Below are 19666 nucleotides of genomic sequence, written 5' to 3' on the forward strand. Positions count from 1 at the left end.
AAGCATCTGAGAAACCAATGCTTAACAACTGACAACCAAACACAAACAAACCAGGAAAATCACGAAACAAGCAACTTGGTGTCGACCGACACCAGAGAGGTGTCGATCGACACTGGCCAAACATGGTGTCGACCGACACCTAACTGGTGTCGATCGACACTCCCTTCGCAGACGCGAACTGCACGAATCCGAACGACGAACCTCCGTTTCAATCCGCCTACAATTTGTCCCAAACTCTCCCAAAAGCCTCAGGAACCTATAATAACCATAACACAACCACCACAAGCAAGAACAACACCACAAAACACAACAAATCAAGCAAACAAAGGATTCTCAGGCTTAGATAAGCCATGGTCATGCACTCACCTTATCAACTGATTATAACAACCAATACAACCAGTTGAGACCCTCCTAACGTCTGAAACAGCCCAGAAACGCCCTACAACAAGCCACACAACCAAAAACGACTTATAGCAAAACTGGACAGAAACATCAGAAAAGAACAGTCTCAAAGACGAAACCCTAAAATGAAAACCAACCGTTAACTACCAAATCGCTCCGGCGAAAAGCTATCCCTAGACGTCACGAAGCTTCCCACAAAATTTCAGCACGATCAGGAACCAGACGAGACCACGATCTCAATTACAATCCCCGATGGTTCCAACTCGCGTCTGAGAAAACGTGACTCACGAAACTGCCAATAACTCATCGATTTTAAATCCAAAACTACTTCTGTAAAAAGGAGAATGACGATGAAAGACTTGGGAATAAACCTAATAAATTTCATTACCTTTGAGAACGATTTGATATGCCGAAACTATTTCCTCCCAAACCCTAACGATTCTGCTCTTTCTCCTTTAATCTCCTTCACACCACAATAGGCTCTCTCCTCTCTCTCTATCTCTGCAAACGGCGACCAGACACCCTAAAACCCTTAATTTGTCGCTTCTCCACTTATATACTAGGTTTAGATAACTAAACCAAACCAACCAAACCAAAATCGCGAATTAAAACAAACCCGACGAACCCAGAAATAGTGGTGTCGATCGATGCCACAAGGGTGTCGATCGACACTCCTACCAAAACCGCATAATCCGGTTCGCGGATGTTACACTCTTAGATTCAGAAACTGTTATCAATAAATTATGTATAGTATCTAATCCATGATAACCATTTAGGGGGTGTATTTAACTTGATTTGTATAAAATTTACAAATCTTATGTTATTCAACCATGTATTCTAAAAAATCAACTAAAAGTCATTGTTATTGAACTGATGATTTAAAAATCTACTTTAAAATCAAATGTTATTCAAAACAGTTTGTGGATTTTGACTTTAACGGGGGTGTATTCAACTTGACATTTTAAAATCCATTGTTATTTAACTGATGATTTGAAAATCTACTTTAAAATCCATTTTTATTCAAAACAGTTTGTAGATTTAGATTTTAATAAGTTTTAGGGATTCTGGAGGATTTGAAAGGATTGTTTAGTTAAAAATATAGAAATTTAAATCCCATGGTTTTAGGTGTGATTTGAAAGAATTTTACCATAAATTATATCAACTTCCCTAAAATCTATCAAAACTCCAAATTTCATAAATCCCACAAAATCTTCCAAAATCACGATTTCAATACACTCCCTAAATCTCATGGTTTTAGGTGGGATTTGAAATAATTTTACAATAAATCATATCAACTTCCATAAAATCTATCAACATTCCAAATTTTCTAAATCTCATAACATCTTTCAAAATCATGGTTTCAATACATCCCATTAATTCTTAAATCATATACATAACCAAATTTTTTGTTTTAAAAATGAAAGAGAGGAAAAAGATTACCTTCCAAAACTAATCAAAAGATATATTGTTTTTTTTTCAAAAGAAATGGATTAAAGATTGCTTTCCAAAATTAAGTGATATGTTAGGCCAAAAAAAAGGAAGAAAATAAATATATATGTTTACCAACAGTTTTGTTGATTATGTGTGTGTATACTACATATATTCGTTGACCAAACAAAATTAAGTGCATATATATATCATTCATTGAAACGAGGAAGGAGGAACAAGAGTGAAAAAGATAAATTATCAATCAGCACAATAAGAATCATGAATTTTGTTACTTTGTTATTGGTTTCTTGTGTTCTTATGTCTTTCATTTTGGGCCATGTTAGAGGTAAATTCTAAAACCCCTAATATGTTGATTTCATAAACAATGGTTTCCGTACCATGTTTTATAATTATAACCATGTTTGCATTATCAGTAAGTAAGATCTGAAACGCACACTTCTTTTTTTATGTATAATAAAATACAGAAGTGGAAGCTGAGTTGAATCCAATGGACCAATGCGGCCGGAAGGATATATTTTTGGGAGGATGCGGCAGCGACGGAAACAAAACATGCATAAACGATTTTGTTAAGAAAGGAGGTGCAGCCAGTAAGCCTAGTAGTTGCGAGTGTGATAACTTTGGCGAAGAACATTTTTGCCGATGTAATGTTCCTTGCTAGTTTTTTTGGTTATATCTCTACAAATAATAATATATCAAGGAAACTAGTTTATTACGATGTGGAATATATTGAATCTTTTTCGATGTTGGTAAAATTCGTAAAGAAGAAAAAAGTTGCAAAACTTAAAATACCTTGAAGTTTTGTTTTCTTAAAACTCTCTGCTCAACACTCCATCCAAATCTAGATTAGAGAGAGTACTCTATAACAACCATTATGTTATAACATAATATAATTTTAATTATAAAAAAAAAACAACCATTATGTTGGTTCTTTTTGACTATCCTCACATATGGTTCTTCTAGAAGCAAATAAATTAACTTTTATTCCCATTCGATGCACGAAAGTAAAGACTATGTATTTTCATGGTAAAACTAAGAACCATGTGAATCTTGCCATCTCAAATGCATTTTTTAGCAAACGTGTAGGATAACATTTTTTAATTTTTTTTTGGTCAACAATATACATGTGGGGATTAGTTTGAATCCCAAATTCTATTTTTTTTCAAGTCTCTTAAATACTGGTTTTGGAAAAGAAATTTCAAGGAGAAGAGGAAAAGACAGAAGACACGGGTTGAGTGAGAGGCTTTCAAAGATAAGGTTCAAGATAAGATTAGAAGTCTCTCGACTCTTGGCTGTTCACTCTGCAACAGACACAATCTCAGGTTCTTACACTGTGGGGCTGGTCCGATCTGAAAGAGGCAAAGCAAAGCAGGCCTGCGTTTTCTCTCCGCCTACCTCAATATCAGTGCCAAGCTTGAAGACCAAGCCAAACGGGAAGATTTAACCAGAGTTAAGTTCTCTTTACCCTAGTTAAGAGAGTAGTGTTGGTTTGTCTATAAAAGCATATTGTAGATGAAGTGTATGAACTAGTGTGACTGAAAGAACCAGAGAAAGAAGTGTAAACAGTGATTGAGAGCTCGGTTTGAGCTAAGTTTCTTAGTGGATTTACCGGAGATCTTCTCTGGCGGGACGTAGGATTCCTCCCAAGGATCCGAACTCGTTAAATCTTGTGTGCACTTTCCTTTAAGTTTTTATCTTTCAAGTTTGCAAACTTCACACGAGTGTTTTAAACAGAGAGAGAGAGAGAGAGTACTTCAGATCACTTAAAGCTAGCTACTTTTACATTTCAAGGTACAAATCTCTACAGATTGGTATCAGAGCTCCAGGTTTGGAGAAGTTTTCATCTCAGATCCGAAGCCATGTCTTCATCAAGGGTTGAGATGGAGAAGTTCGACGGGAAAAGTGACTACATGCTCTAGAAAGAAAAGCTTAGCACATCTGGAGATGTTGGGTCTGCTGGAAGGGTTGGACGAAGAACAAGCTCCTGAGACTAAAGAGTCATCTGCAGAAACGAGTGAAGGGGTGACTGCAGAGACTGCTCCAAAACAAGCTGCAACAAAGGCCAAAACTGCTGCAGAAAAGTCTCAAAAGGAGAAAAGAGGGAAGGCAAGATCTACTATCATTCTAAGCATAGGAGACAATGTCCTCAGGAAGATTATCAAGGAAAGAGTGATAGTATGATAGTAGAGGAGAACATGAATGATTTCTTTAGGTTGATAGCTGATCTAGAACATGTTAAGGTGATAGTTTCAGATGAAGATCAGGCTATTATTCTGCTTATGGTTTTACCAAAGCAGTTCGACCAGCTTAAAGATACATTGAAGTATGGAAAAACGTCTTTGTCTCTAGATGAAATTACTGGTGCTATCAGATCTAAAGGGCTTAAACTAGGAGCAAGTGGAAGGTTACCAAAGTAAAGTTCGGATGCTTTGTTTGTTCAAGAAAGGGGTAGATCTGAAAAAATAGACAAGGGAGGTGACAAAGGGAAACAGAACAAGAGGTCTAAGTCTAAGGGGAAGAAAACTTGCTGGATTTGTGGTAAAGATGGACACTACAAGAAGCAGTGCTATGTATGGAAGGAGAGGAACAAGCAGCAGAAAGATGGTTGCATGGAGAGGGGTGAATCATCGGCCGTGACAGGTCAAATCACTGATGCTGCAGCACTCATGGTCTCAGAAGCGCTTATATCACTTGGAGAAGATTTTAAAGAGAAGTGGATCATGGATACAGGCTGTTCCTTTCACATGACCCATAGGAAAGACTAGTTCATTGAGTTAAATGAAGCATGTTCTGGAAGAGTAAGAATTGCAAATGATACATACTCAGAAGTAAAAGGAGTTGGGAGCATAAGAATAAAGAACGAAGATGACTCAACGGTTCTTCTGAAGAATGTGAGGTATGTACCAGGAATGTCAAAGAATCTTATCTCACTCGGAACTTTGGAAGATCAAGGATGCTGGTTTCAGTCAAGAGATGGAATTATGAAGGTCAACAAAGGTTGCACGGCCTTAATCAAAGGTCAGAAGACTGACACACTCTATGCGTTAAAAGGATATGTTTTAACTGGAGAAGTGAGTTTCTCAGAGGGTTTAAAAGATGAGACACGATTATGGCATAGAAGATTGGGTCATATGAGTCAGAAGAGTATGAAGGCATTGCTTAAGAAAGGCTACTTAGACAGCTCTAAGGTAACAAATTTGGAATTCTGTGAGGATTGTGTTTACGGTAAAGCACATCGAGTCAGCTTTTGGTATTGGAAAGCATGTTACCAAGGAGAAGCTAGAATACATACATTCAGACTTATGGGGATCACCAAATGTTCCCTTGACGTTAGGCAAATGCCAATACTTTATCTCTTTCATAGATGACTACTCAAGGAAGACATGGATATATTTTTTGAAGAAGAAAGATGAAGCCTATGGTAGTTTTCTGGAATGGAAGAAGATGGTTGAGAATCAGTGAAACAAGAAGGTCAAGATACTCTGAACATATAATAGGTTAGAGTTCTGCAATAAAGAGTTTGATGATTTCTGCAAGCAAGAAGGTATTGTAAGACATCGAACATGTGCTTACACTCCACAATAGAGTGGAGTTGCAGAAAGAATGAACCAAACCATTCTTGAAAAGGTTCGAAGTATTCTAATTGAATCAGGGCTTCCAAAAGTCTTCTGGGCTGAAGCTGCATCAACGGCAGTTTATCAGATAAACAGATCGCCATCATCTGCGATTGAGTTTGAAGTACCAGAGGAAGTTTGGACAGGTGCTAGACCGAGTTAAGAGTTTTTGGTTCAGTAGCTTACATCCACAGTGATCAAGGGAAGCTTAATCCGAGAGCAAAGAAAGGGGTGTTTGTCGGGTATCCTCCTGGTGTAAAAGAATACAAATTCTGGTTAGTTGAGGAGAAGAAATGCATCATCACCAGAGATGCAACATTTCAAGAAGAAAAGATGTAGAAACATCTCAATCAATCTTCACAATCAGAAACTGAATCATAAAAAACTCAGGAACCTATTATCTATGAAATTAATCATGGTAACTTCAGTGATTTAGGTGGAGCTCAAGAAGGTACAGAGTCTGATCAAGCTGACAGACGACTTAGTGATGACAAAGAACAAGAAAGCGACACTGAGAATGAAGAATCTCAAGTCAACAATCAACTGGAGAACTATCAGTTGGCCAGAGATAGAGAGAGGAGACCCACCAGACTACCACTAAAATTCAGGGATTCAAATTTGGTGGAAATCAGTCAAGATGAAGAAAAGTTGGTCGGTTTTGCATTAATGATGACTGAAGATGGTGGATATCCTGAGTCGTGTTGCTACGATGAAGCAATACTGGATAAAGATGCAAAGTCTTGGAAAGAGGCAATGGATGAAGAAATGCACTCATTGCTCAAGACTCAGACATGGACACTAACCGAGAAACCAGAGAAAAGCAAGGTGATAGGCTGTAAGTGGGCATACAAAAGGAAGTCGAGTGTACCTGGAGTTGATCAACCGAGATTCAAAGCCAGACTTGTTGCTACGGGTTATCTACAAAAGGAAAGGATAGATTACTAAGAAATTTTCTCTCCGGTTGTGAAACATGTCTCCATACGACTGATTTTGTCATATGTGGTTCAACAACATCTTGAATTGGAGCAGATGGATGTCAAAACGGCGTTATTACATGGAAATCTGGATGAACACATATTGATGGAGCAGCCAGAAGGGTACAAAATCGAGTCAGAAACAGAAGAGGTATGTCTTCTCAAGAAATCTTTATATGGGCTAAAACAAGCACCTAGGCAATGGAATCAGAGATTTGATACTTTCATGAGGAACTCAGGGTATCTTAGAAGCAACTTTGACCACTATATCTACTATCAGAAGCTTGAGGACAACACCTACATATATTTTCTTCTATATGTCGATGACATGCTCATTGCTGCCAAGAACAAGGAGAAAATTCAAGAACCCAAGGATTTACTGAGTGCAGAATTTAAAATGAAAGATTTAGGAGAAGCAAGAAAGATTCTGGGTATGGAGATCAAGAGAGACAGAACAAATGGGACACTTGAAGTGTCACAGAAATAATTTTTGCAGAAGGTCCTTCAAGAATTCAGAATGGATAAGTCAAAGTCGGTTTCAACTCCACTGGGAGTTCAGTTTAGGCTTAAAGCTGCATCAAAAGAAGAGTTGGATTCTCAAGAGGATTACATGAAGTCGATTCCCTACTCAAATGCTGTTGGGAGTATCATGTACTCGATGATTGGAACAAGACCTGATCTTGCTTACCCTTTGTGTGTCGTGAGCAGATATATGAGTAAACCAGTGAAGGAACACTGACAAGCTGTGAAGTGGGTTTTAAGATACATCAAAGGAACTCAAGATCTCAGGTTAATCTACAAGAAGCAAGACAGTTCAGAGATCAAAGGGTTTTGTGACTCTGACTTAGCAGCTGACTTAGACAAGAGAAGGTCAGTAACCGGGTATGTTTTCACTGCAGGTGGAAATGTTATCAGCTGGAAATCAGGCCTACAGAAAGTAATAGCTTTTTCTACTACTGAAGCAGAGTATATGGCATTGACTGAAGCCATAAAGGAAGAAATTTGACTGAAAGGTCTTGCAAGTGAGTTAGGATTCGAGCAAGATCATGTTGAAGTCATGTGTGATTCACAGAGTGCTAACCCACTATCAATGAACTCTGTTCATCACGAGAGAACTAAACACATTGATGTGCGTTTGCATTTTATCAGAGACAAGATTGCAGAAGGAGAAGTAAAGGTTGTGAAGGTGTCTACATCATGGAATCCTGCAGATATCTTTACAAAAACGGTTCCTGTGAGCAAACTTCAAAACGCTTTGGAGTTGCTCAGAATTTCAAGTCACTAAAAGAAGTAGTGAAGAATCCGGAGAAGTGGAAAATCCAAGTATGCTAAGAAGAAGAATCAAGTTGGAGTGGTATTCAAACCAAGGTGGAGTTTTGTGGTGATTAGTTTGAATCCCAAGTTCTATTTTTTCTCAAGTCTCGTGAAACCAAGAAAAGAAGAAGTCAAAGACTGGTTTTGGAAAAGAGGGTTTCAATGAGAAGAGGAAAAGACAGAAGACACTGATTGAGTGAGATGCTTTCAAAGATAAGGTTCAAGATAAGATTAGAAGTCTCTCGACTCTTGGATGTTCACTCTGCAACATACACAATCTCAGGTTCGTACACTGTGGGGCTGGTCCAATCTGAAGGAGACAAAGCAAAGCAGGCCTGCGTTTTCTCTCCGCCTACCTTTGTATCAGTGCCAACCTTGAAGACCAAGCCAAACAGGAAGATTTAACCAGAGTTAAGTTCTCTTTACCCTAGTTATGAGAGTAGTCTTGGTTTGTCTATAAAATCATATTGTAAATGAAGTGTATGAACTAGTGTGAGTGAAAAAACCATAGAGAGAAGTGTAAACAATGATTGAGAGCTCGGTTTGAGCTAAGTTTCTTAGTGGATTTTCCGGAGATCTTCTCCGGCGAGACTTAGGATTCCTCCCAAGGATCCGAACTCGTTAAGTAGATGAAGTGTATGAACTAGTGTGAGTGAAAAAACCATAGAGAGAAGTGTAAACAATGATTGAGAGCTCGGTTTGAGCTAAGTTTCTTAGTGGATTTTCCGGAGATCTTCTCCGGCGAGACTTAGGATTCCTCCCAAGGATCCGAACTCGTTAAATTTTGTGTGCACTTTCCTTTAAGTTTTTATCTTTCAAATTTGCAAACTTCACACGAGTGTTTTAAAGAGAGAGAGAAAGAGAGTACTTCAAATTACTAAAAGCTAGCTACTTTTACATTTCAAGATACAAATCTCTACAATACATTTTGTCAAGTTTGAATCTAGTAAGGACATTAACAGACGAGCCATTAAATAGGCTTATGTGTCCTGGTTGTGTAAAATATCTAAGATTTCTAAGTTCAACTAAATTAATTAGTACGTTAGTCATAGAATCAAGATTAATTTAGAAGATATTTCTTGGCTGGCTTTTAGTTTTGTCTTAAATCACCCACCACGATCTGATCGAGACTTGCTGCCAAGAATTTCATTTTCTTACGATTAATTTCAAAAATAAATCAAGGTAGGCTGTTTAGATTAGAGACTAGCTCAATTAGAAACAATCCACTAAAAAATGATTTATTATAAAATAATGGTATTGATGAAAAACTATGCAATCGTTTTGCATGCAGGCACGTATATTTTAATAAAGAGAAGATTATAATAATAGGTGGCAATCTCTCTCTTTTACATATCCACTCCAAAATAAGTTCATAATTAATTCATCATTCACTACCATGGACAAGGCATCATTCTCCATTCACGAAGGAAAGCCAATTCGATGCAAAGCAGCAATATCTAGAAAACCAGGAGAAGCATTGGTGATAGAAGAGATCTACGTTGATCCACCCCAACCTTACGAAGTTAGGATTAAGATCCTATGCACATCTCTGTGTCACACCGATTATACTTTCTGTAAATTAGACAGTGTAAGTTTTTACACTTGTGATCCATCTTTGCAACCTATTTTTTTTTGTTTTTCTCACTAATTACTTAGCCTTTTGAAATTTCTAGGGACCGCTTGCAAGGTTTCCTAGGATTCTAGGACACGAAGCAGTCGGGTAAATCTTCTTTTATATACTTGTTTAACTTTCATTCATTTTCAAGAATTTACCTAATTACTTTATTTTGTTGTAATTTAGCGTGGTGGAGAGCATTGGTGAACATGTGGATGGATTTCAACTAAACGACGTCGTTTTGCCTGTGTTTCACCCTCACTGTGAAGAATGTAGAGATTGCAAATCCTCAAAGAGCAACTGGTGCGCAAGATTTGCTGATGACCTTTTACCAAACACCAGACGATACGGAATGACTTCAAGATTCAAAGACTCTTTTGGAAAAGAAATTTACCATTTTTTATTTGTATCGAGTTTTTCTGAATATACCGTCGTGGATATCGCACATCTAGTCAAACTATCTTCTGAAATCCCGGTCAATAAGGCGGCATTACTCAGCTGCGGTGTCTCCACAGGTTTTTTTTCTATATTTGTTTGTTGCCGTAGGGTTGGTAGAAATCAGGGGTGAAAGCATACTTAAGAACTTTTTTGAGGGTTAAAACATAAAAAGAAGTAGATATCAAAGTGTGGAGTTGTTATTATATTAAGTCAACGTGGATCAGGAGTTGGAGCAGCTTGGAAAGTGGCTGACGTTGAAGAAGGCTCCACCATTGCAGTTTTTGGCCTTGGTACTGTTGGACTTGCGGTATCAGTTTTGTGTCCCAAAATTTATTTGATTTAAGAAACATTAATTATAGTTATCTGCTGATAATAATACATACTTAAATGATTTGATATCAGGTTGCAGAAGGAGCCAGGCTGCGTGGGGCTGGAAAGATCATTGGGGTTGATCTAAATCCTGATAAATTTGAGCTAGGTAAGCTCGTTGTATTTCAACTGAATGTTTCTTTCTGTCTTTTAATGTCACTAATTTTTACGTTGGTCTAACAAATAGTCCATCCGTCCAGGTTGTGTTATTTATTTGTTAACATAACCAAATCCAAAAGTACAATAGTAGATTTTAGTCGTTCTGTTTCTTTACAACTTATAACATGATTTTTTAAATCAAAATATGCAATGTAATGGTTTGTGTTGGTGTCGCTATTACATCATCCTTCAGTTTTATCCTTTTATGTATGTACATATATGTTGTTGACAAAAAAAATTAAAACAAACTATTTTGCATTGCAAAAGCTAAACCTTAAAAAGAAAAGATTTCAGATTAGCTATCACTTAATAGTATAGATGAAAAATAATATTCATTGATCAAGTATAAACATATATGCCTATCTACGTTGAATAGGTAAGAAATTTGGTGTCACGGATTTCATTAATCCTGCCTTGTGTGGAGAAAAGAAAATTAGCGAGGTATGTTATTTAATATATTACACCATTTCATTCGTAGCTTCACATCGGAATTATATAAACTTTTTCGTAAATTTTGAATTAATCATTAATTTATCCAAAAACAAATTTAACTTATTTATTTGTTGGAAAATTATGAAAAAGGTGATCAAAGAAATGACAAGAGGAGGAGTTGACTATAGCTTCGAATGCGTTGGTTTACCTTCTTTATTGACCGAAGCTTTCAACAGCACCCGCACGGTAGGCTTATACCGGATCTTTTGATTTCTCCCAGTCAGTTCAAAATCATTACAATGGCTAAACAAAATTATTTAACTATATCTTTGAAGACATTAACAATGAAATATATAAAACAGGGTTCAGGCAAGACGGTAGTGTTGGGGATAGATAAGGATTTAACGCCAACAAGTTTGGGTTGTTTGGATCTTTTTAGAGGCAGACATATTTGCGGAAGCATGTTTGGTGGTCTTAAACCCAAACTAGATATTCCGATTCTCGTGGATCATTACTTAAAAAAGGTATATACACATTTATCTATATATTTGTATGATTACAGCTTTAGATGTTATGTTTTCATGGGGATTACTATTTTTCGTTTACAATTGCAGGAGCTTAATCTGGACAGTTTTATTACACATGAATTGAAATTTGAGGAAATCAACAAGGCTTTTGATTTGTTAGTGCAAGGGAAGTCTCTCCGCTGCATTTTATGGATGGACAAATAATAAATACTAGGATATATCCCGTGCTTAAAACACGGGTCAACATTTTTAAAAAAATTATAATATAATAATAAAAATTATTGTTTTTTTAAAAAATTATTTTGTTTGAGATAATATTTATTTTTAATTGTTATGTAAATCTATTAGTTTATTTGAATACTAATTATTTTAGAATATTATAGTATTTTATTTTTGACGTATTATTACAGTTTTATATTTGTTTGTTGTATTTGCATTATATTTTGTGAAATATAAAATAGTAATTTTAATATTATAATTGTGAGTAAATAAAAATTATTAATTTATCATCTATATAAATTTAGTTTTACCAACCCGCCAATGTGGAAATTAAAACACACATTTTCATACATTGAGTAATATATCTTCGTTTTAAAAAATTCAAATCACAACATATGCAGAAAATATGCATTTTATTAATTATAAGTATTATATGAAAGTTCTAAAAAATTTGTAAATAAAATAAAATAAAGATGATAGGAGAATCATAATTTGAAATCTTAACAAAATCTTCGAATTTAGTTATTAAAAATAATTGTATTGTATACTTGGATATAAAATCTTAGTTTTAAAAATTCTGATTGGTTTATATATTTAAAAAAAAAATAATTAGTAATTTCGTCCATAATTTATTAGAGAGAGAACATATTTTTTAGATATTTTTTTAGATTTTTTAATATTTGATATGTGAGTATTTTTTATTTTTTATTTAATTTTATTTATTTAAATTAGTTAATTAAGCTTAATTACTTTAGTCTAATGGCAATTGAATGTAATTTTTACACATTTTAAGGTTAGTTTCATATTTGTACTTCTCAATTAATATAGTAGGATATTGTTTAAAAAAAATTATAATCGTGATAAAGATATTGTTTAATTGATATCCATTATGATTCTTCTGTTATCTCAATTTATTATTAGTTTTTTTTGTTTATATTTTTTAATACCAAATGTATCCTTCTGATTAATGGTAAGCATGTGGATTATGAATTTTTTCAGGTTTTGAATATTCTATCAAATTAATAGAATAAATAGATAGAGATGTTTTCAAAGAGAAATTATAGGAGAACTGTATGAAGACTTGAAGAGTCAACCTAATTCACACCATGAAAAATGCTCGTACTAAGGTTGAAATCTAATGACACACCTTATCATCTCCACTATCACTTCAGTACCTGCATCCACCATAAGAAAACAAAAGGTTGTGATGGTAGCGTGTCACATTTGCTACTTTTAGGTTAGGACATGCAATTTTTTTTTTTTTTTGGGGTTAAATGACATGCAAATATTATGCAAACAATGACTGAAAAGTATATTTCTTAATTACCATAATTCCCATATTTTACATTTTTCTAAGGATCAGATGTTCAGCTGACGGCCAATTTTCTAGAACATGGTCAATTGTTTCTCTGATCTTATTATATGTGCGTATATAAATTTTCCTCACCATATATGTTCTTATAAATTACATATATTTGGTTTTCTTTAGATGAAAATGTCATGCACGTATAACACGTATTAATTTACCATTACCAATAATGATACCATATTGAAAGTTTGAAACAAGTCATGATGAGACATACCTAAGCTGCTAAGCAAATGTATAATTAGATAAATTAACAGTTAGGTCTTTCTTTGTATTGCCTGGGTGTCTTTCCCTTTTTTAACACTAACAAAATCTGTAAAATCCCAAAATTCTCTTATATTGAAAATATAAATATATACTAAATTCATGAAAAATTCAATTTGTATGAGTCAAATTCAAATTGTTTGACCAACAATATTTTATCAAAAGGAAATTAAAGATTACCTTCCAAAACTAATTAAATCTACCCATCAATTACGTTGAAGAAAAGTTTGTCTTTTAAGTGAGTACCTTTCCAAGTCGTGTTCATATTAAGCCCTTTTTTTTTGTTCATTTCATTTCCACCATCAGCCAACACTAAAAGAAACAGAGAAGAAAGATAATTTCAATTGGAAAATTTAAAATCCACACAGTAAGAATCATGAGATCCGCCACTTTGCTTCTGGTTTGTTGTATTCTCATATCTTTCATTTTCAGCCATGTTAAAGGTAATACCTAACCCTTTTTTTTTTTTTCTTTTTTTTTTTTTCATTTGATTGTTTACTCTAATTTTTCAATGGCGAAAAACGTTGTTTCGATTAGAAAGACCATCTTCGGACTTTACATCATTTTATTCTTGTGGTTGATATAAACTCGCAATATATAGAAGTGGAAGCTGGATTGAGTCCCATGGCGGCTAGCCTACGAGTCCGGAAGGATATATTTGTGGGAGGATGCGGCAGCGACGGAAACAAAACATGCATAAACGACTTTGTTAAGAAAGGAGGTGCAGCCAATAAGCCTTTTAGTTGCGAGTGTGATAACTTTGGCTTCGAACATTTATGCCGATGTAATTTTACTTGATGAAATTTTTTTCTTCCTAGCCTATTGTTATATCTCTTACAAAAAGCAAAAAAAAATTCAAGAAATAATAATATAACAGAAGGAACTATTTTTTTTTTTTTTTTAATTGTGGGTGTGTAATAATCTTAAAGATAAGATGATCAGAATTTCAGAAACACATGTCCGTGTGCCGTGTCTCTTTCTTTTGAGTCCACGCTGACTAAATTGATAGAGACAAGTGTGTTTAATGTTCATTCTCTCGGGTGCGTTACAACTTATTTCCACAAAAGCATGGAGCAAACAGAGAGAGAAACAGAGCAATGAAACTGGTATTGAATCTTTTTACCATTTTTCTTCTTCTTGCATTGTCTGGGGGAGTAACATGCTGCGGCAGGAACGATTTCCCCGAGGGCTTCGCTTTCGGAGCCGCCTCTTCTGCTTATCAGGTTCGTCCGAGTTCGGTTTTTTACAACTTCTAGTATTATTCCATTTATACTCAGTTTTTTTTTTGTTGTTGTAAAAGTGGGAAGGAGCTTTTGATGAAGATGGGAGAAAGCTTAGCGTTTGGGATACTTTCCTTCACTCTCGTAATAAACTTTTTATTTTTTGGGTGTTATGATTTTAGTTTAATGATAATTAGGAGTCTAGTATCAGTCCAATTATTGTTTAACCAATATGTTGACTCTTAATTAAAATTCAATTTTGGAAATTCAAGTCTCTTGTCGTTTGGATTCTATCTCATTCTACAAACACCTAAATTTACATAGTCTTAAATTGACAGGTAACCGTAGTAACGGAGACATAGCATGTGATGGGTACCATAAGTACAAGGTTTCTTTATCATCCAAGCAAACTCTTAAAAAGTTGACTACATTACATTGGCTTTGTTATGTGACATCAAAGATTTTGCTTTTGCATGTGCAGGAGGATGTGCAGCTTATGGTGGAAACTGGCTTAGATGCCTTCAGATTCTCCATTTCTTGGTCTAGGCTTATACCGAGTAAGTCTTCTTGAACACCCTTCATGTTTATGCCGGATTTTTTTTACTTCATGAGCTCTTATCTCTCATTTAGATGGAAGAGGTCCTGTTAACCCAAAGGGTCTACAGTTCTACAAGAACTTCATTCAAGAACTTGTTAGCCATGGTGAGACATGTTTTCATATCCTAACCAACTCTCTTGTAAACTAAATGTTCTGTTGTGTTGAGTTTGGACTTAAGTAAACTTCCAACAGGAATTGAACCACATGTTACTCTGTTCCACTACGATCATCCTCAGTATCTTGAGGATGCTTATGGAGGATGGATCAACCGCAGAATCATGTAGGCTAGCCAGATTTTACTTTGTTTTTTTGGTGTGTGAAAATGCTTAGTTTTCTCTGACATATTTAATGGGTGATATAATCTTGTCATTGCAGCGAAGACTTTACTGCTTATGCAGATGTTTGCTTCAGAGAATTTGGTCATCATGTCAAATTCTGGACCACAATCAACGAGGCTAATGTATTCACTATTGGAGGTTACAACGATGGGATCACACCACCTGGTCGTTGCTCCTCACCGGGAAGAAACTGCACATGGGGAAACTCTTCAACTGAACCATATATCGTAGGCCATAACTTGCTGCTTGCGCACGCCTCCGTTTCTAGACTCTATACGCAAAAGTATAAGGTATATGTTGCTTATACTTGTGTATATATTTTACAAAACCATCTCTTGAATGTGTAAGTATGAGCAACAAATTTTATATAATGTGCTAGGACATGCAAGGTGGTTCTGTAGGCTTTAGCGTATTTGCACTAGGGTTTACACCTTCTACAAGCTCCACGGATGATGACATTGCAATTCAAAGAGCCAAAGATTTCTACCTCGGTTGGTGAGTCAGGCAGAAACAGTTTCTAAAAGAATTTTTCGATTTGCAGAACATATCTAAGGTTTTTAGCTGAAAACAGAACACTCTGCTCTTTAAAAACCAGGATGCTTGGGCCTCTTATATACGGAGACTATCCGGAAGAAATGAAAAGAAGTGTTGGATCAAGACTGCCAGTTTTCTCAAAGGAAGAATCAGAACAAGTTAAAGGCTCATCAGACTTTATAGGAATCATTCACTACCTTGCGGCTTCAGTCACAAACATCGAACTCAAACCTTCTCTTTCGGGAAACCCGGATTTCCACTCAGACATGGGGGTATCTATGACATGTAGAAATCATACTCTATCATTTGAATAACAAAACAGTGTCTCTGCTTCTCTTTTATTTCTTGATATTTATGTTTTTGGTAACCATCTCTCTTCTTTTATTTTACTGCTTGGGAGAGACAGACCTTGGTAATTTTTCAGCTTTTGAGGTAAGAGTTTTAAGGTTACCAAATTCAGATACAGTTAAGTTTTCAAAAACAGAAGTGTTCTCTTTCTTAGTTGTTTTTTGTTTTTGTTTGGAAAAGTATGCTGTTGCTCCATGGGCTATGGAAAGTGTCCTTGAGGATATGAAGCTGAGCTATGGCAATCCACCTATCTACATTCTTGAAAATGGTCTCTCTTTCATTCTTTCTTCTCTGATCTCTTTCTTTGTTTGTTTCCTAGCTAATCTGCTTAATTCTCTTGCCAATGCAAACGAATAGGTACACCGATGAAGCAAGATTTGCAGCTGCAACAGAAGGACACACCAAGGATTGAGTACTTACACGCCTATATTGGTGCTGTGCTAAGAGCCGTTAGGTAAGTAAAGTGTCTACAAAAAAAAGAAGAAATTTCTTATTGTACCTTCTTCTATTCTCTTGTCAACGTACTAGTTAAGAAACAAGATATTACTATGTGTAGGAATGGATCAGACACGAGAGGCTACTTTGTATGGTCATTTATGGATTTATACGAATTAGTGAAGGGATATGAGTTTAGTTTTGGATTGTACTCTGTGAATTTCAGCGACCCTAATCGCAAGAGGTCTCCCAAACTCTCTGCTAATTGGTACTCTGCTTTTCTCAAGGGCAACACCACTTTTCTTGGTTCTCAAGGCATCATGCAATTGCAGAACAACTTCTCTTTTTCAGCTTCTTCGTAGTAATGTTGCATTTACATATTCTGATAATCTGGTTTATTAATTAGGGCTGTTTTTTGAACTGCTTGCCGTTTTAACTTTTAAGTATCCGAATTTTATTTTTATTTCGACTAACTCGGGTTTTGTTGGTTTAATAATAAATTGAAACCATATAAATTATTTGTAATTAGGTTTACTTTCAGGTTCGGTTTGGTTTTATTTTCGGCTACGTATCTGTATGGTTTTTGTTAAAAAGAAAACTCAAAAATAAATAGTTTATGGAGTGTCTGAAGTGAAATTGTAGAAGAAACAAAAAATAATATTGGATTGGTACACGTACACATAACACCCCACCAGGCACCAGATAAACATTACCAATTAACGTAATACAATTAATTAAACAATATGATTAAGACATTGTATCTCTCCATCCAAGCAAGTTGGCTAGAGAAATGTTCGTGGGGAAGCACGTATATGTGATCTTGTGTAACAACACCGAAGTCTCACCAATACAACTTTGATCTTTAGGCCACTATTAGGACAAGATCGTGTTTACCACACCTTCTAATCTTTCTGACACAATATCTCATCTAACACTCCCTTAAGTACTTCCCCATCTTTTACCTTTTCTTAGTATCCCTACTCAAACCTTAAACACACCGGACCATGACTCTTTTCACCATTTCGTGCCTCCTCGTGGCACTATTCTTATGTCAGTCCTTGGTTCATGCCGTAAATAACGGTTATTACGGGTATAACCCGACGGTTGCCAACTACCTCCCTGAGAAACCTCAGAATGTCATGAATCCGGTGGACTCATGTTGGCGGCTCAAGTCTGACTGGGCTGCCAATCGGAAAGCCCTAGCGGATTGCGTGGTTGGGTTTGGTTCATCTACCTTAGGAGGCAAGAAAGGTAATTTATATGTTGTCACAAACACTAACGACAATGCACAGAACCCTCAACCAGGTTCATTGCGATACGGCGTGATCCAAGAGAAACCGTTGTGGATCACTTTCGCTAAAGATATGGTCATAACCCTAGAGAATGAGCTCATGGTCAATAGCTATAAAACCATAGATGGCAGAGGGGCAAAAGTGGAAATTGCTTATGGACCTTGCATCACAATACAAGACGTGACAAACGTAATCGTGCATGGGATCAGCATCCACGACTGCAAACCGGGGAAGTACGGGATGGTGAGGAGCAGCACGACGCATGTTGGTCACCGTAAGGGATCGGACGGTGATGCGATTGCCATTTTCAGCTCGTCAAATATTTGGATCGATCACTGTTACCTAGCGCGTTGCACGGACGGGCTCATCGATGTGATCCATGCTTCCACTGGGATTACCATTTCGAACAACTATTTCACTCAGCATGACAAAGTCAGTTTAGATTTAAATTTAAAATCATTACTATAGCTACTTAATGTCTCGAGCAATTACTATCAAATTTTGATATTGGTTGTTATATATGTATAGGTTATGTTGCTTGGACACAACGATGATTTTGTGCAAGATGTGAACATGAAAGTGACCGTGGCATTCAATCATTTTGGACCAGGACTAGTGGAGAGAATGCCAAGGTAATTAGTTTCTTGTTTTCCCCCATTTAAAAACTAAAGTAACTATATATATTAAGAATTTAATTTTAATGCAGAATTAGACATGTAATAATGTAAAAAAGTGTGGTGGTTTCAGGGTAAGACGAGGGTACGCTCATGTGGCAAACAATAGATACGATAAATGGATAATGTATGCAATTGGTGGTAGCGCCGATCCCACCATTTTCAGTGAAGGCAACTATTTCATTGCTTCTGATAAATCTAACAGCAAACAGGTATTTTTAATTTCGTCCTCCTAATTCAATATTGTAATTGACATATAATTCACACATATACTTATAAGTTATACCCATTTAAATTAGGAACGAAATCAGAGTACTATCGATACTATTTGATCTAGAAAAAAAAAGAAAAAAAGAGAGAGGCATGCAGATTGGTTTGAACACCTATTTATAAGCTTGTCTTTTTTCTTTCCTATAATATTAGTCTTAGATGGTACCTTACTATCGGACGTTTAGACGACTAACTAAATGTTTAAACGTCCGGTTTTGGTTATGTATAATGATTAATGTCTAAAGATCATTAGTATATAACTATATATAAATATAAGATACTATATAAACTATACCTACGATTAATGCATGGGAATAAAATGCTAAGCATAATGAAAATAAACAGGTGACGAAGAGAGAAGTAAAAGGAGGGTGGAATAACTGGAGATGGAGAACCTCAAATGACGTTTTTAAGAATGGAGCTTACTTCGTACCTTCCGGTTATGGTAGCATTGGGCTGCCCTACAGTTCTGCTCAGCGATTCACAGTCGCTTCGGGAAACTTGGTTCCTTCTTTAACCGCAGATGCTGGCCCTCTAAACTGCAACCGGAAGGGTCCTTGTTATTAGTAATAGTATCTAATTTCTGGTATAGCACGTTACTTTTCTTTTTCATTTTATGTTGATTATTATCTATAAATGTTTTGGTCTGGATTTGCTACACATGGAGCACTGGTTATGAAAGATGAGAAACGTCAGGAGTTTGTAATATGCATTTCGTGTATACATAATTACATATAAATATGAGTTTTTTTTCCTTTTCTTTTGGCATATGCATATGAGATGTCTTTTTAATCCAATATACATAGTTACATATTTTA

General features: G+C 35.8%; 5 protein-coding genes across 6 annotated transcripts; all 5 read left to right on the forward strand.

Annotated features, from left to right (window-relative positions):
- LOC104731303 (putative defensin-like protein 234) lies at positions 2067 to 2566 on the forward strand. Its single transcript, XM_019233955.1, has 2 exons — positions 2067 to 2176; positions 2316 to 2566. The coding sequence occupies exons 1-2, from the start codon at positions 2110 to 2112 to the stop codon at positions 2507 to 2509; spliced, it is 261 nt and encodes an 86-aa protein (XP_019089500.1). The 5' UTR covers positions 2067 to 2109; the 3' UTR covers positions 2510 to 2566.
- Positions 9025 to 11516, forward strand: LOC104731305 (alcohol dehydrogenase-like 5). Its single transcript, XM_010450635.2, has 9 exons — positions 9025 to 9338; positions 9424 to 9470; positions 9552 to 9880; positions 10028 to 10110; positions 10206 to 10281; positions 10708 to 10772; positions 10914 to 11009; positions 11126 to 11287; positions 11378 to 11516. The coding sequence occupies exons 1-9, from the start codon at positions 9147 to 9149 to the stop codon at positions 11492 to 11494; spliced, it is 1167 nt and encodes a 388-aa protein (XP_010448937.1). The 5' UTR covers positions 9025 to 9146; the 3' UTR covers positions 11495 to 11516.
- Positions 13338 to 14068, forward strand: LOC109127877 (putative defensin-like protein 235). Its single transcript, XM_019233380.1, has 2 exons — positions 13338 to 13582; positions 13741 to 14068. The coding sequence occupies exons 1-2, from the start codon at positions 13516 to 13518 to the stop codon at positions 13935 to 13937; spliced, it is 264 nt and encodes an 87-aa protein (XP_019088925.1). The 5' UTR covers positions 13338 to 13515; the 3' UTR covers positions 13938 to 14068.
- On the forward strand, positions 14138 to 17048 carry LOC104731306 (beta-glucosidase 3). Of its 2 annotated transcripts, XM_010450636.2 has the most exons (13): positions 14138 to 14362; positions 14440 to 14503; positions 14698 to 14747; positions 14841 to 14916; positions 14990 to 15061; positions 15150 to 15237; positions 15333 to 15585; positions 15675 to 15790; positions 15891 to 16114; positions 16236 to 16261; positions 16358 to 16445; positions 16535 to 16631; positions 16734 to 17048. In XM_010450636.2, exons 1-13 carry the CDS (start codon positions 14237 to 14239, stop codon positions 16972 to 16974), a joined length of 1521 nt encoding a protein of 506 aa, XP_010448938.1. In that variant the 5' UTR covers positions 14138 to 14236; the 3' UTR covers positions 16975 to 17048. The 2 variants fall into 2 exon arrangements, with proteins under 2 accessions (XP_010448938.1, XP_019088924.1); XM_019233379.1 differs by lacking the exons at positions 14138 to 14362; positions 14440 to 14503; positions 14698 to 14747; positions 14841 to 14916; positions 14990 to 15061 and having other exon boundaries at positions 15162 to 15237; positions 15338 to 15585.
- On the forward strand, positions 17600 to 19587 carry LOC104731307 (probable pectate lyase 16). Its single transcript, XM_010450639.1, has 4 exons — positions 17600 to 18336; positions 18433 to 18536; positions 18652 to 18790; positions 19194 to 19587. Exons 1-4 carry the CDS (start codon positions 17617 to 17619, stop codon positions 19413 to 19415), a joined length of 1185 nt encoding a protein of 394 aa, XP_010448941.1. The 5' UTR covers positions 17600 to 17616; the 3' UTR covers positions 19416 to 19587.

Source organism: Camelina sativa, chromosome 12, assembly GCF_000633955.1.
Source record: "Camelina sativa cultivar DH55 chromosome 12, Cs, whole genome shotgun sequence".
Classification (NCBI taxonomy): domain Eukaryota; kingdom Viridiplantae; phylum Streptophyta; class Magnoliopsida; order Brassicales; family Brassicaceae; genus Camelina; species Camelina sativa.